Source organism: Esox lucius, chromosome 20 (assembly GCF_011004845.1).
Source record: "Esox lucius isolate fEsoLuc1 chromosome 20, fEsoLuc1.pri, whole genome shotgun sequence".
Taxonomy (NCBI): Eukaryota; Metazoa; Chordata; class Actinopteri; order Esociformes; family Esocidae; genus Esox; species Esox lucius.
Window position 1 is genome coordinate 16,776,309 of NC_047588.1, and position 17,392 is coordinate 16,793,700.

At 46.3% G+C, this 17,392-nt stretch overlaps 1 protein-coding gene across 2 annotated transcripts in view; it reads right to left on the reverse strand.

Moving 5' to 3' along the window:
• Positions 1-17,392, reverse strand: part of si:dkey-22o22.2 (neural-cadherin) — a 123,294-nt gene that overhangs the window by 13,567 nt on the left and 92,335 nt on the right. Inside the window, exons 13-25 of one of the 2 annotated variants that reach the window (XM_029116048.2) lie at positions 16,592-16,841; positions 15,958-16,085; positions 15,626-15,812; positions 14,840-14,983; positions 9,178-9,461; positions 7,229-7,858; positions 6,137-7,133; positions 5,437-5,530; positions 3,201-3,391; positions 2,406-2,638; positions 1,286-1,563; positions 917-1,131; positions 222-349 (exon numbers count right to left, since the gene is read on the reverse strand). In XM_029116048.2, coding sequence (XP_028971881.2) covers positions 222-349; positions 917-1,131; positions 1,286-1,563; positions 2,406-2,638; positions 3,201-3,391; positions 5,437-5,530; positions 6,137-7,133; positions 7,229-7,858; positions 9,178-9,461; positions 14,840-14,983; positions 15,626-15,812; positions 15,958-16,085; positions 16,592-16,841 — 3,759 coding nt within the window. Of the gene's footprint in view, positions 1-221; positions 350-916; positions 1,132-1,285; positions 1,564-2,405; positions 2,639-3,200; positions 3,395-5,436; positions 5,531-6,136; positions 7,134-7,228; positions 7,859-9,177; positions 9,462-14,839; positions 14,984-15,625; positions 15,813-15,957; positions 16,086-16,591; positions 16,842-17,392 lie in introns of both variants that reach the window. The other variant, XM_029116047.2, reaches the window with a different exon arrangement.

The following is a 17,392-nucleotide window of genomic DNA, read 5'->3' on the forward strand; positions in this document are numbered from 1 at the left end:
GACAGGTCCTAGGTCATTTCATTCACAGACAGGTCCTAGGTCAGTTCATTCACAGACAGGTACTAGATCATCTCATTCACAGACAGGTACTAGATCATCTAGACAGGTAATAGGGCAGGTTATTCACAGTTCAAGGCTTTTGTAAGCATCCCCATGAGGATTCCCCCTAAGGCTTCTCCCCAACCCTCCCTCCTCAAAACCCTCTGAGAATATGACTGTACCTTTCCGTCACTGATGATGTCCAGGCGGTGCCATCGGCGGTCTGTGATGGTGGATTTGGCTGGTAGCTGGAGCGTCAGCATTCCTGATCCATGGTTGATGCTGAGGGTTGGAATGCCATTCTTTAATTCTGGAGATACAGGAAATAGGGAAGAGGAGAGCAAATCACAAAACAATGAACACACGTTTCTGACTTTAAATCAATCAATCAATGTGTAAATGTCATTAGATTTGTAATTAGACACTTGGTAACAATCTAATAAAGCCAGCAAGTGCTTGAAACAGGCTCAGTCTTCAGAGTACAGTTACACTGATGTTTAAGCCACATTAACATTGCATTAACATGATATATACATTACAAGTTTGTATGACTACATTGGTCCTGTGTCATGTGACCTGATTAACCTGTGTGCTGTGATGCCACAATATTGAGCAGTGCCAGTGAAAAATGCTTCACCGTATTCAGGCCATGTTCGATTTATTGAGAGCAGGGAGCAGGTTTGATAATACGTTAATGCGACAGGGCTACAAACAGACTATGTAAGGTCTTTCCAAAGGACAAGCTGGACTAATCTTGTAGGACCATATAGGTCCTCTGGGACATTAAGATTGGGGTGGGGTTTATGGCTTATAGAGAGGTTAAAATTAGGTTTTAGGTTGTCTGTCCCGGACCTCCGCGTTGGTGGTCTGCTCTCACCCAGAGAGATGAAGTCCTCTTGCTCTCCAGGCTGGGCGGGGCCCATTGGGCCATTGAAGAGCAGCAGCCCATTGGCTGACTCAGTCAGAAACTCCAGTGAGATGTGGCTCTGGAAGCAGGGCCTGATGGGAGGAAACCAAGCGTAACCCTGGCCGCGGAAGGTGTGTTTAGTCTGCTGGCACTCAGGCCCATCAAACATGGGTTGACACTTGCACCTGAAGGTTGAAGCATTGAGAAAATGTTATTTACAACATGTAGTGGCAACGAGTGCAAGAAGCAGACAGTCTCCTGTAGTGGGCTACTTATCAGGCACTGCTGTCCTGTGGGGGTTTCATTGGCTGAGCGGAGAGGCTTTAGCCTCCATCCTACCTGTATCCCAGCTCACTGTCCTGACAGATGCCTCCGTTGAGACAGGGGTTTCGGGGGTAGGAGGAGCAGGCCTGGTGCAGGCTCTCCCTGGCCCGGCAGCCGCAGCGGGCCTCCGAGGAGGCCGACACTGACACCAGGGTGATGTTCCCGGAGCTCAGGGCGGTGGGGGTGAGGCTGAAGGTCACGTCGCTGCTGCAGCCGCCCCACTGACTGCAGTCTGTGAAGGGACACTCGTCCACGCCCACCTGGGAGATGGACACGCCCAGGCCTGCTTCAAACTGAACGAGAGCGGGGAGGAGTGTCCATCAAGTGTCGGCCAGTGAAATCAGGGTTACTTGAATCGGTCCACGTATTAGGCTTTGAATTTTAAACGTTTATTTTTCAAGCGCACCGAATAACACAGCGTCATCCTGCACAATGAAATTCTCGTGACATGGCACGCAACATCTACATAGTAAGAATTAAAAAAATTATAAAGCAAAAACATAGCAATAATATGCATAACAATGTAAACTAGCAGCGATTTTAAAAATAGAGTAGGATGTTAACTATACATAACAATATACATAACAACGTAATAACAATGTAAACTAGCAGCAATTTTTTTATATTACATTCTGACTTAATCCCTCCAATGACCTGAAGTTACTGTTTCTATTCCATCCTAACAGGGAGCAGTTAAACTGTCAGTGACACACACAGCCAGTGTATAAACAACTGCCTCTGGGCAGCGCAACAGCTTGGGATTTATGGACTAGTAAATAGTTGATAAAGACTCAGACATTTTCTCCTGTCCTCCCTCTTTTTCTCTCCATCTGTCTTTCCCTCTCTCTATCTCTGTTCCTCCAGCAAGGAGCTTGGGTCACAAGATGCAATCCCAAGCCTTAAATGGATGTGAAATATTTAGTAGTGTGTCGCTGTGTGTGATTAAGTGTGTGTAAGAATTTAAATGTGTGTGTGTATACGTGGAAGAGCTATGAAATATGTATATTGTTGAGCATGGTGTCGCTGTGTGTGTGTTTACATGTGTGTAAGAAGTGTATTTTCTTGGACAAGAGCATCCCTGCTGGAGAAGTGTTTTATTGCATAAGAGAGTTGAGTATCCAAGCCTTTCCCTCACCTTAGTTCTATGCGCCATCACACTGCCGTGGAGTTTCTCGGCCTTGTAGTACGGCGAGCCATGTGCAGCAAACCACACGTCCACCTCGCGCTCATGGTGACTGCTTTTGGCCACAGAGAAGACGTGGACGTTGTCCTGGGCCGTCTGAAGAAGTTCGGCAAGGAGACGACCCAGGCGTGAGAAAGGACTTTCCTGGCCGGGTGCACTGCTGAAGAACTGTTCCACTGTGATATCTGCACAACAGGAAGGTGGGATTGAATGGTCAGTACTTCATGCCACGAGAAAACATTTCTAGTTCAACACTTTAGACATGCCCCTTTCCCACCGCCCAATGTTTTATGGTGATGACAGATCAGCATAGATATTCAGCATGTGATGACAGAACAGATCAGTGGAGATATTCAGCATGTTATAACATCACAGATCATTGTAGCTATATAGCATGTTATGACTTCACAGATCAGTGTAGATATTCTGCATGTAATGACATCACAGATCAGTGGAGATATTCAGCATGTAATGACATCACAGATCAGTGAAGATATTCAGCATGTTATGACATCACAGACCAGTGGAGATGCTGAGCCAGGGTACTGGAGTGATACGAACCATGACTGTAAGGAGTAATTAAATATAAAATGGAACATAGCATTCTAGGACGGATGTCGTCATATGCGACACAGTCACTGTGGTATCATGAAAACAGCTTGGCTTGTAAGGGGCTGAGGTCAGTGACCCTGAAAAAGAGTAAAAAGCAAGAATATTTGTCGTTACACTACGGTGCAAAACACTCACTGGACAGGCGCAAAGAGCCAGCGTTCTGGACCGCCTTCTCCTCCAGCTCCATGATGACCACCTCCACGGTGGAGGTCACATCTGGCCAGGTCCTGTCTGACACACGCACCTCTAGGCTGTAGGAACCCACAGGAACAGGAGCCCCCTCTCTGATACTCAACAGGCCAGACGTGTGGTTCAGACTGAACAACCTGCTGGGAGAGAGAGGGAGATAGAGAACAAGGGTTTGGAAGGAATAGAAAACAAAGAGATAAAGAGAAGTGGTGTGTACACTGAGAAGAGATATCAGCTAATAGTCCCTCTGGTGTTCATTCAAGCAGGAATATCCTTGGGCTCCCTCCATTCTCTCTATCTAACATTAAAAACTATGAACTGTACAGACAGACAGGCACATGCATTATAGATGACAATCTACCAACACTCCTCAGGTTCATTCTGTTTTACACATCCCTATTTATTCCTATAGACCTGCCAGGTTATTCTGCTTTTCAAATCTCTCTATTCCTATAGACCTTCTGGGTTATTCTACTTTACAAATCTCTCTCTTTATTCCCATAGGCCATTAATTTAATTCTACATTACACATCTCTCTATTTCCATAGACCCTCTGGGTTACTCTATTTTACAAATGTCTCTCTTTATTCCCCCAGACCAACTGTGTCACTCTAGTTTACAAATCTCTCTCTCTCTATTATCATAGACCACCTGGCGTATTGTCCTTTACAAATCTCTCACTCTCTATTCCCATAGTCCTTTTTTTTTGTTTTACTTTGCAAATCTGTCTCTCCTTCTGGGTTATTTTATTTTACAAATCTGATCTTCCATTCCTATAGACCCCTCTGGATGATTCTACTTTACATACCTCTTTACTTAATCCAATGGCCCCTTAACTTCTTTCTATAGTACATATCTCTCTCTATACCCCTAAGGACAATCCCACTGCTGCCATATTAATACCACTGAGCTATGTGTCATAAGTTCTACTTTTCACATGTCCTTGTTCATTGTAACTCCTCCCTTACCCCCCTATCAGATCAAATATTCGTCCCTTCAATCTATCATCCTTCAGTGTATGTGGCCCCTGTCCGCTCTGGTTCATATCACTAGCTCAGATCTGGACAAGGGAGTGATGATTCTTCTGCTGTGACTATCTCCACCTAACTCACTCTATACTCATCTCTCAACTTAGAGGTCAATGCCCAGCATCGGACGTTTGAAGCGTGTATATCATCTGGTATTGAAGGGACACAAAGCATTTTCAAGAATGGTAAGTACGATCTCAGTTCTGCTCTGTAGAGAGTTCACCCTTGAAAAACAGACACACTTACAGGTGCTTCCAGAGAAAACAAATCTTTTACCACACGGCTGCACTATTGTTTTGAAGGCACAGCGAGGTCAAAGACTCTGGTGACCCGTGACACATGACCTTCAGAACACAGGCCATGGCATTATCTGAGCCATGAGAAAATCAAACATCTGGCTGGTTGGAACAAATGGCTATGTTAGGTTACGTCATCCAGTCCCAGGACACCAAGCTATTGTTTTACATTAATGGTCCCTGTTGGTAGCCAGGGCAAACAAGCAGCACAGTATTATGGAGAGAGAAAACAAATAGTCTTCAAAAGCCTGTTGCAATGGCAGGTAGAACGAGATGATCCATATAGGTAGTTTGGTCCATAGAGACACAGTGGGATCTGCTGACTGGGGATTCAATGTGATAACGGCTCTTTCTCACTCTCCTTCTCTCTCCCAGTCTTTCCTTGTCATCTTTTCAGCTCTCTCCATACAGGTGTCTCATTAGATGGAGAGGTGCTAGCAGCGTAATCAGCTCCTTTTCACTGAACACCAAACACAGTTCCCCATCAAACAAAACCAGAGCGCCTTGCTTCACTGGGAATTTTCAATACAATTCTTTATGAAGTATTAATAATGGCACTCCTGACAAATCATCTCTCTCTCCATCTCTCTCTCTCTCTCTCTCTCTCACTGTCTCCCTCTACCAATTTATTTCTACTTCTCTGTTTCACTATCTTCTTGAATCGTCTCACTGTCATCCGCTTACCTTTTCCTCTCTCTACCTCCCCTTATATGCCTCTTTCTCTCATACATTATTGTCTTTCCCTATCAGTCTCACACTTTCCCATCTAATTGCCAACTCCCTTCTCTCTTACTTGTTCTCTCTCCTTTTCTTAAGTGGCCGGGCTTTATTGAAACTTCAGTGAAGAGATCAAAGTACCTGGGGGGTTTGCCTTCAAATCGGTAAACCTTCTCGCTCCAATCGTCAAGGTCAGGGGATTGAACCTGTCCAAGCATCGTCGTGGGGAGAATACCTGCAGGGTAACATTCTGAATTAGGTGAAAGAACACTACCCGTGCCTGCGGTACACCTAAAGCTCTCAGAGTGAGAGAAAGAAAAAAATGGGGTGGAATGGGGGAGGAGGGAAAGGAAGGGAAGAAACACTTCTCTTCTAGGAGATAAGATGAGGAGCATTTCCTCATTGGCACATATGGACACGGTTTTGGGAACCCAGCAGGGGAACTGGCACACATTAGCATGCTAGCTCCCGTCTTCCCTCCAAAAAAGCTAAATTGAGTGCTGTAATCCTGTTAAGTGTGAAATCAACAGCTTTTTAAAATGGCTCCTGTTTATATGCCTATCAAACCTGGGACTTAAGCTTTAGTAAATTGTTTGCTTCATGGCAAGTTTGCATGATGCTTTCTTATTAGAGGGTTAATGTACACTTTCATCTTGAAAAACACCTACAGAGAATCTACTAAAAATACATTACAGAAAATATCAGTTTTTCCTGCATTAACAGAAAGCTGAAAAATGGCATGAAATACTAAATAAGTGATGTGATGCTTCATGAGGTCATAAGCATTCAGCAGTGACAAGGAGCTTGGTTAGACCAACAGCAAAGCTCTGGGCAAATGTACCTTGGTAGCTGTACACAAAGAAGTCTGTGTGGCCGGGAGAGTGGGGGTGGTCATTCCTGTCACCGATGACAACTGTCAGCGTGCTGGTTGAGCTCATTGGAGGAGAGCCGCTGTCGATCATGAGAATGGGAAGGCGGTACTCCTTCTGGCGTTCGCGGTCAAAGGTTCGTAGGGCGGTCAGTGCGGCGCTGCCATTGCGCAGGTCGGTGAGGTTGAAGTTGGTGGCATCTGAGGTTAACATCAGGAGACGGATGGAGAACGGTCCGCCATTGGGTGTGGAGTCGCGGTCTGCGGCGTGGAGAAGCAGGGAAGTATCATTTAGTCTCACTGCCTGCGGGGCAGCCATGTTTTCCCACACGATGGGCCTATAGGGCGCCTCAAACTCTGGCCCATTGTCATTAATGTCCAGAACGGCCACCATCACGATGGCAGTGCCAGTGAGTGGCGGACTGCCGGTGTCCGTGGCAAGGACCATCAGTCTGTGCTGAGACACTTTCTCCCGGTCCAGAGAGTCAGCAACCACCACCCAGCCAGACTGGTCCACTAGGAACTGTCCGTAGGGGTCAGACTCTTTGGCGATGCTGTAGGAGAATCGGCCGTTTAGGCCCGAGTCGAGATCGGCAGCGGTGACCTGGGCCACAATGGTGCCGACGTATACGTCCTCAGACATGGCTGGTGCTTCATAGAACTGTGGGAAGAAAACAGGCGCGTGATCATTGGAGTCCTCCACCTCAACCAGGCAATAGGCCAGGCTGAAGAAGTCTGCATCTTCCGCCTTCACAGTCAAGTTGAACGTTCTCTCCTGGGGCTTCTCAAAGTCAATCTTCTTCTTCAGCCGCACCACGCCACGCCGGTTCGTCTTGTCTGTCTCCACAAAGAACTTCCTGTCCTCATCACCCCCGACAATGCTGAATGTGACCACCGCATTCTCACCCTGGTCGCCATCCGTGGCAGAGACGACCAGAACCTCACTGTTCACCTCTAAGTCCTCCAGCACCTGGTAATATTAATAACAAGATACACCTGATTGAAATAACCTGTCAGACACATTAACACTCTACCATGTAACACAACAATGTGGAGCAGACGAACCTGGGCAGTGTAGACCCTTTGGGTGAAGACTGGGGGATGGTCATTCACGTCTGACACCATGATAGTGGCCGTTCCAGTCCCGGTCAAACCCCCGCCATCCCTGGCCTCAACCACAACCAGATAGCGGTCCTCCACCTCGCGGTCCAGAGACCGCAGAACTGTACGGATGGTTCCGGTTGAATGGTTTATTGAAAACAGATTGAGGTTTATTTCGTTGCGGACATTCTGGACGATACGGTAGGTCAGTATGGCGTTCTTGTTAGCCTTGGGGTCGTCTAAGTCAGTGGCTCTCATTTCCATGACTGAGGTGTCGGCAGGGGAGTTTTCAGGCACATGTCCAACGAAGCAGCCCGAAGCGTCTGGGGTCGAGCACGGGAAAAAAGGCGCATTGTCGTTGATGTCACGAACTTCCAAAAGGACATCAGCGAAGCCAGTGAGTCCTGCCCCTCCCTCATCCGTGGCCAGAACCAGGAAGCGCCAGGCGGGGCGATCCTCGCGGTCCAGGCGGCGTTGGGCATAGATGTGACCTGTGCGTTCATCAATGGTGAACTCACTGCCAGCTCCCTGGCCGTGGAGGGAGAAGCGCAGGGCACTCTGGTCTGCTTCCTGGTCAGGGTCAGTGGCGGAGACCTAGAAACATAAATGCAAGAACCACTATTAGTATTTTATAATGTTGACTGTGGATTGCATTACAAAGTAGGACCAAAAATAATCTTGGGATATTTTTTAAAAAGTCATATTAATATATAATTTATTTTAACAATTTCAGTAGATTCTGCCCTAGAAATAGGACATGAAAAGAGAATTGATTGCAGTAGCCCAGATACAATTGCCACTCAACAGAAATAAGACAGTTTTCTGTGTTTTTGCATTCGATAATTAACCTGCCTTCATCCTATCTCTGTGTAAAGGACAGGCTCAGACACTTTCCCCCACATCTGTCACCAGAACGTACAATGCAATTAAAAGTTAATAGATGCCAGAAAAGAAGAAATACACTTTCTCTCTTCCTTTTTTCTCCCCTCACCGGAGGGTTTGTTTACAAAAGCCTTTGAAGCGGCTCTTTTTTTTGACTCCATTTCCTGACAATGCAATGAGAAGACAATATTGAGACACAGCACGGCGCACGACAGCCAAGGCCAGGTGAGCCGAAATACTCATTTCAAATTGGATTTTCTTTCCTTTCTCTATCGGCAGGATTGTATTAATATACAGAGTGAAGGCACTTCAGGGTGGGGAGGGCTGCCACACACTGGAAACTATTTAGTGCATTAGAGGGGAACCAGGCGCACATCAAATCAATTCCACCACCAGGAAAGCGGCCCTGGGTTGAAGACTTTGTGACACATGCCTCTCTATCTAGGATTACTTCCATGCCCTCAAGAAACTGCCTCCTTGTTAATCTGATTTACCTTGGCGACATGCACTTATTACTGGGAATTACTGGGAATAGGTGTGACCAAACTAGGCTGGATGTACAATTTAAGCCCACAGCTGGAGGATACACAACAACTCCCTTTGTGGGTAAACTGCGTGTGCTGATGTCAAATAGGAATCTGATACGCTGTAGGATAGGAGTATAACATTGTACCATATATGATTTTACAGCATGTCCACACGTGTAATGAGTTATGTATGATACTTGAATAGTAAAGAAAAAGGCTCATTTACGCCCCTGGGAGGACAACATCATGGGATTCATTATTATATTAAACCACTTCTGTTTTCACTCTATGTTCCATACTGAACCCGAATGTCCTCACAGTAAGTTTAACCATTTCAAAGAGGCTTTCAAATATCAGGTTTCATACCCTGCTAATAGATGTTGATGCTAAAAAGACCATTGTATATCATGTACTCTATGACCTCTGACCTTCAGCGTTAAAACACCTAAACACCCTAATGTAGTTCTGAAAAGTAAGCATGCATGTACGTATATGACACCTGACCTCCAGCACGAAGACGGGCAGTTCGCTCAGCTCCTCCGTGACGGCGGCGTGGTACTCCGTCTGGCCGAAGACGGGCGCCTCATCGTTGCGGTTCACCACCTGGACGACCACTAGGCTTTCGTTCTCCCATTTCCCGTCGGAGGCCACCAGCCTCAGCTCGTAACGCTGCTCCATCTCGTAGTCCAACGGCTGCGCCACAAAGATGGTGCCCACCTCTGGCTCTACGTCAAAGGTGCCCATGGTGTTGCCAGAGCTGATCTGGTAGCGGAGCTTGGCATTGGCACCTAGAGAAAGGTGAAAGGGTTTTTAAGGTAAGATTTATTGGTTAGAGAATGCAGGGCTAGTGGTTCTCATTAGATGAGGAGGGTGAAGAGAGGGAGTATTTGTAGACAGCATAATTATGGGATGTGTGTGCTCACGCAGGCGAGGCACATTTGCTTGTTCACACATAAGCCCACAGGCTGACCATCTCCACACACACACAAACGCGTGCGCACACACACGCGTAAGAAAACAAACATATTCTAACAGCCCCCAACAAAATAGAACATCCTTTTCTTGATTCTGTGAGTCACACAGAGCACCCCGGCCCTGTAATATTCCTGAGGAAAATGGAACATTCTTTCACAGTGGACCTCACAGACGCAATAGAGGAGGCGCCAAGTGCTGGTCTCACCCCACCCTGCTGGTCTCTCTCTCTCAGGCATCCTCTGTCCTCTCTCTCTGCTCGCCTGGCCTCTCTCCCTGCTCGCCTGGCCTCTGTCCTCTATCCCTGCTCGCCTGGCCTCTGTCCTCTCTCTCTGCTTGCCTGTCCTCTGTCCTCTCTCCCTGCTCGCCTGGCCTCTCATATTATCAGAGTGTTCAGTTAAACACACACACAAACACACACACAAACGTGTACGCAAACTCACAAACAGACCTATGAATACACACAAGCACGTGTACATCTCCTCGTCCATCTCCATTATTTTCTCAAATTCTCATCAGCCCATTTCTCCAGCAGACTCTCCTCTTCACTCTCTCTCCCGTGTCTCTAACCACATCCATTCTGTCAGTCAGACGTCTCATCAGAAGCAGAGAGGAGGGTTGGGATGGTGTTCCCGGTCTGGGAATAATGAGATATGATCAAAGGATGGTAATTCCTGACTGCTGGTGACTTCAGAGTGGTGTCAGACATGTTTGAGGGCTCGGCGCTCCACCGTGTTACTCCATGGTGAGGGCCTTCATCGAGGCTTTATAAAGCGCCCGTGAAGAAGGATGTGGTTAGGGTTGTACAGTAGCATCGTGTAGATGTGAAAACATTTCTGTCAAGCAGACAGCCTGGATGATTCACAGTAAACATGACACATTCCACTCCATAAAGAACCTCCATTCCATAATGTAGTCTCTGCACCAGCTTCCACCCACACACACAGACATATGCACACAAACACAGTTTCTCTCCCTCAAACACACAGTCTGTCTACTCTGGCTACAGCCCTGTTTACCAGCACAGAGGAGATTTTAAGAGACAAACACCATCTGTGTGAGACGTGTCGGGCCTTCATTACAACGTGTCATGCGCCTATTGGGAGTGTGTGTGTGCGTGTGTTTACGTGTGCGCATGTGTGTGTGTGTAGGGGGCTTAAGTGCACTGGCCGTCAGAGCTTCTGAGCACGATCTGGCGTGACAATCGCCAAGAGGTTGAGTGTGTACCTCTGTGTGTTGAGTGAGCGTGTGTGTGTTTGGTACTGGGAAGTTGCTCCAGTGCTTTAGCCTCCGGCAGCCTACCTAATGATCAGTCTGGCCATATGGTTACCACACCACCACTTCCCTCCTCCAGTATGACTGGAGAGGAGGGAGGCAGGTCACACCAGGGGGTGGAAGGTGGGTCAGGGGTCAGCAGGAGCATAGCAACGAAGGTGCCTAAAATTCAGATTAAGGTCACTGGCATATCCCCCTACATCCACTCCAGTATCCTCAATCTGCTTACCATTAAGCTAGACAACCTCAGTGTATCTCTGTTTACCGGGAAACCTTCTGCTCTACTCTACTCCAACGTCACACTCAGCAAAAAAAAAAAAAACATTTTTAAAGCCCATCCAGAAGTTCTTCATTCGGCACATTTTCTACTCGGAGATGGAAACCTGAGCCTAAATGGATGTCTGTCTGCAACAAAAGATGCTGAAACTAATCAGTTTTGGTGGGAGCGTTTAACGCGGGGTTGGGGGGGGTGGGGGGGGGGGGGGGGTGGGGGGGGGGGGGGGTGGCGGGCTGTGAAAATTCCCCTCTATATCCTAGGGATGTGTTCCCAAATGACTTCAATTACCCAAGTTCCATTTGGGGGTTTAATGGAAAAATATTGGAATTTCAAAGAAGGCTACTTGATGTGGTTTGAAAGCGCATCGGAATTAGAAGCCCGATGGGAATCGGCATCAGAAGTAATGATATTCTAATCTAGGATATAGCTCTCCGTGTGAAAATCTATAGGACACTGTTCATTGGGGAGTAACATGACGCCGTGGATCAAATACTGGTGATTAGCAAAGAGAGGTATTACAGGAACCAACATTTGTCGTGTACACAGATGAAACTGTAATTGGAAAGTTATGAGATCTGAGTGGACTTGTCGCACCATTAGTATGGCAAAGGTGCATTGTTTGAATGTTTGATATCTGATGTGCCCAGAACTCCGAGTCATTATTGTAATTTTCCATGGTGTGTTGATGTTGACAGGTGGTGAGTGGCTCTGCGTGCAGGTGACAACATATAAACTGGAGGTCAGATCAACTAATCCTGTTATAGCAGCAAACACCCATGCACACCTGGAGCCAAGGACAGTGTGTGTGTGTGGGTGGGTGGGTGTGTGTGTGTACGTGTGGGTGAGTGAGTATGTGTGTGTGCGTGTGTACGTGTGTGTGTGTGATGATGTGAGGCTGGACGGACATCAGGGCTGACAGCCAGGCAAGCTTCACTGGTCCATAAACACTGAGGTGATTTGTCCTGAACTGTTTCACTAAACTGTACGTGTAGGTGTGTTTGGGTGTGTGTATGGGCGAGTGTGTGTGGGTAACTGTGTGAGTGGCTCATATCACAGGCCTGTGGTGCATGAAAGCAGCCACTGATATATAGGAACAGTGTCACCTCCAGCACCGACATGGGACGGACTTTGACTTTCAACACTATGTATGACTGACCACAAAGACATGGGACAATATGAGGAGAGTTGAGTACACAGGGGGAGGGAATGGGATCTGAGTTGGTGCGAGAGGTAGATAAATGAATAGATAGAGCAGAGATAGAGAGATAGATACAGAGAGAGTAGAGGTTGATAGTAGTAGAGCTAAAGGAAAAATAAAAAGGAAGCTGAGGTAAAGATACAAAGAGAGTCAAAACAGAGATTGAGAGTTTTGCAGATGTTTCCAACCAAAGAAGACAAAAAGTGGCATCAAATTTGTCAGATTTTAGACTTCATGGCAAATCTCAGAAAGACAAAAGTAATGATTTTCTTAAAAAGGAGCAGATGCCAGGACTAAGAACATAACATCTACCTACCTAGCCACTAGTGCCCCAGAGCAGATAAACAAAACAGTTCCAGCACCCTTAACATCAACGGTGTATTTAATAAGGCTAAAGAGCAAATCAAGAAAGGCTTTCTAAGCCATAAAAATGACATCAAACTCGACATCCCAGTTACGATTTGGTCAAAAATACTCAGGTATACTAAATAGTCTGTAAATAGTCTTTTACTAAACACACTGGTTTCTATGGTTGTGGGATCTAGGGTCCACCAATCAAGAATTTACAAAATCAGACAACCATCCAATTTGTTTTTTTGTTAAAGTATTCTCAAAACATATAATAATACATGCAGAATAGTATTTGGACAATTACTACCCAGAAATAATACAAATCTGGAAAAGCTGTTCAATTTCACAAGTGAAGCAATTTCTTAAGCTTTTCGTAACAGAACCAGAGAGATTAACCTAGAGAACAGCCACCTAGGCTAGTAGGTTTTGGGGCTCTGTTCACAAACACCAACACCACAGAGCCACCAAACAACACCATAATTAGACACAACCTAATCATGAAACATAAAAATAACCATTTGACACACTGGAAAGAATCAACCAAACAAAGCAAACTGGAATGCTATCTTCCAAGGAAAAGACGAAAATTAGCAAATAAACAATATGAGAATCTAGTTGAGACACAACGAGATGAGAGACATCACACGCAGACATTAACTTCCTGCTTACTCCACACAAGCATGGCCAGGAGCGGCTAAGCTCAAACCCCCCCCTGAAGACCTGCCTGCTCAGCAAGGCTAGCGCTTAGTAAGGGATCGTGTCATGTTTTACCGTTAATCTCCCAGCTAATACAGATCATCTCTCTGCTTGGACACCTGCGTGGGGTGCCAGGGGGAGACAAAATGGCCGCCACTCACTCATGTCGCTCAGCAGAGAGAGATGGTGTCCCTAATTACCAGATGTAACCATTGTTGAGACAGTGGATTCGGGTAATGTCTACAGAGCGGTGGCGGGATAAGCCTAAGCATTTGGGAAGGAATTATAGTTGCTGTTTGTGGTTAGTTTGCTATCTTAGCACTTCTTAATTCTGCTTCAGTGTCTTTTTGGGCCGTATGTTTTTCTAAATCCGCTAAGGGATCTAGCTAGGGGTGTCTGAAGAGGGATAAATAGCAGAGCTAAGACAGTGGGTAAATCAAATATTGGAACGGACAAACAAAAACAAACCATGTATCCAAAATGGTGGCTTCAATTGTCATTTCAGTAATTCACTAACTCCCTATATGTAATGTAGCAGCCCCTCAGATCAGATGTCAATTCAGCTATTGTGATACAAAGTTCAACCTTTACTCCCACAAAGGATTTACCACTGTCGTTAAGAAAGCACATTGTTTTTCTTATTTATTAATTTTCAGCGAAGGAGAGACAAGGGACAAACAAAAACAAAGAGACAACCATCAAATGACTATCTCGTGGGGCCACATCCATACCTCCCACATTCACCAGAGATTTGCTAACAAGCTCAGACAAAAAATGATAGGAACAAAGAGAGAGCGAGAGATTAAGAGTCATAGAGAGATAGAGAGTGTTTTTTTTTTTTACCTAAATATACACCTTATACTTTTCTCAATCTCTGTGGAGCCTGTCAAAGCTTCAGCACAAAATTCAACTTGATATTGAAAGGAATTCATGAGCACAGAGGGGAGTGACAGGGTGAATGATTCCATCACAGTCAAGAGACAGAGTTGAACAGACAAGTGGGGAAAGCTATACCAGGATGAATACTGAACTATCAGAGCCCACATCCTGTACCTCTGAGAGTCCAGAAGTCAAACAGAGACGTTATGACTGTTGGACGCAGTGGATTGGCATTGTTCTTCAATTCTCAATTGTTATGTCTGGCTGTCTGTGGACTTCTGCCAAAGCCTATGCAAAGACTAAATCAATCTTAATAGAGTAAAACACTAAAATTATAAACAGTGCTGCACAAATAATTGTAAACAACGTTGCAGCAGACTAAGCCCAGTGAATCCACAAACCAGCATATTATTGTGAGTGCGATTTATTTCAACTGGGTTTGGATTATTTCAAAAATCCAAACCCAGGTGGACCAATTGACCTTGCCCCACAAAAAGACACTGTCCTCTGTGACTGACCTTCGTCTTCATCATTGGCTGTAACGGTGATGAGGACGAAGCCCACTTCCTTGTCTTCCTCCACACTCACTTCGTACACCGATTGGGCAAACGCTGGAGCATTGTCGTTGACGTCCGTCACCAAAATTCGCACGTAGGCAGTGTCTGCATGGACCAATGAGAAGGCTCTTTTACTCAAGACTGACAAACAATCATTTACTTGTACTTATGTACAGTATTCTGGCAAGGAATTATGTGGCCCAAAGACATGAAACAGACAGTGCATTACTAGTATTGCACCTGGCAAGAGCTAACTGAAGCATGAGTCATCTATCTGACAAAACAGAGCACGGTAGCACCAACTGGGGCCAGAAGGTAGAATGGTGTGCATTAATAGTCGGCGGCAGATCAACAGAAGCATTAATGGTGTGCTGGTGTGGTGATTGTAGCGCCACTGTCCTCTCTGTTTTACCTCTGTGTACGGGTCATTATTGACCCAAAACCCAGATTAGCAATTAGCTTGTTCCATTAGCGCATCGCTAATGATAGCTTAATGAATTAAGCTCATCTGGATGCTCTCGTAACAGTGGATAAAGCCAGCCGATGGGTGTGTGTTCCTGTTGTACTGTCTGGTTGGAAAACCACTTTTGTTCACTGGTTAGGTAATGGGCTGTTAATGGACAGTGGCTAGGTGAGGGAACAGCGCTACACGAAGAGAGTTGGATTCTCAGAGATTCACCGTCTGGTGATGTGTGGACTGTAAACGTGTGTGTGTTTTACAGGAGAGTCCAAGCGTGTGTTACCCACCTGTGTTGGGCTGACCCTGCTGTCCGGGTCTGGCTGACTCTGAGCTGTCCTGAGACTGGACCTCTATCAGGTAGGAACCTTTCTGCTCACGGTCAAAGGAAGCCCGGGTGTGGATGACCCCCGTGTAGGAGTTAATACTAAAGTACTGAGAGTCTCCGCTCTCATCCTTCAGGATCACGTAGTTAATCTGGAGACAGAGAGGTGACGAAAACGGACACGCACATCAGAATGAACTGATCCCCAACATCGTGTCAAAAGAATCTCCTCCCGACCTATGAGGAATCCCAAACACAGTTAATTCCCAGCAGGGTCAGCGGGGTGGAGGGCCTCACCCGTCCATGGAGACCTGAGTCAAGATCCGTAGCGGAGACCTGGGCCACAGACGTCCCCACCTCTGCCCCCTCCGGGACTGTGGCCTCGTAGGTGGAGGACAGGAAGAAGGGAACATTGTCGTTTACATCTGCAGAAAAGAGATGGACAGATGGACTCAGAGGGGGAGGGTTCTTTCCTAGCTTAAAAATATTTACAAAATCAAAACAAACACCCTCTCCGTTCGGTCTTCGAGGTGGATATTTTCCCTCACATCCCTAGTCTCCACTGGCTTACTTGGTATGACTTGCGTCTGTTTTCTGTCGAGATCTACAAGGCGTTCCTTCAGCAGCCTTGTAGATGTCACTACCGTTCAATCATGCTCCTCTCCGTTTCCCTGCTTCATTAACTAAGCTGGAGCTGGAGGACTGTGGGCTGTTGGAAAGCCCTGCACCACTCACTATTCCTCAAGCCAACCTACCGTTTAATCTCTTTTCCTTACAACACATGTGCTCCCTGCAGCACAGCCATGACCCAAGATAAAAAGGAGTGAATGCCAACCCTGTGAATACCTGGTCACTGTCGGAGGTTGCATGTCCCACAGTCCCACAGGACTGTAACAGTGCAGAGCACACAGACAGTTGGAATCCACCCTACCTGTAACATTTACGTGGACAGTAGTGAAGGAGGCCAGAGGGACAGCGGCTACGTTCTGTACTCGGACTCTCAGCGTGAAGAAGCGCGTGGTCTCATAGTCCAGGTTCTCAGCCACCAGTATGGACGCAGAGCCGTCAGCTCGGTTGGGCTTGATGTAGAAGCGGACAGGCATGTTGGTCTCCGGGACCTGACCCTCCTCAAGGTTATAGGTCACTCTAGGGTCACCCAGAGGAGATGTGGCCTTGATTGTCTGGAGGAGAGGGAGCAGGGTAAGGCATCCTATGTGATGGCAATGTAAGGTGGATTCATATGGAAGTATTCACATGGATGTCTGAAGAGAGTGAGTGTGTGTGTGTATGTTTTTGAACAGAGTAAATGTGTGTATCTGAGCTGAGTGAACGTGTCCTTTTGTCTGTGCATGTTTATTTGAGTGCCTGTGTATTTATGTCAAATACAAGAAGGGGTCTGATCTGATGTCCCAGAGGGTCTGATCTTCAAGGAGAATTACTAAACAAGAGCCAATTTTGTCTAGCCACTATGTCTGGCTTTGGCCAAAGCTCACTAAAAATAATGAGCATTATTAGTAAGTGGGCCCATCTAAATCAGGAGATGTTAGTCCCATTGCTGCTGACTTGACATATATATATATATATTAGACTCCAGGACTTATCCATCAATGGCCCTTTTGAACTGATGACATTGTATGGATTCTCTTTCCAATGGAAAATCAGCTCCAGACTTTCTAGTTCTTCACAGGTTTCCCACGCTCCTGCTCTCGGTTCTCAACTTGCATGAGTGTGA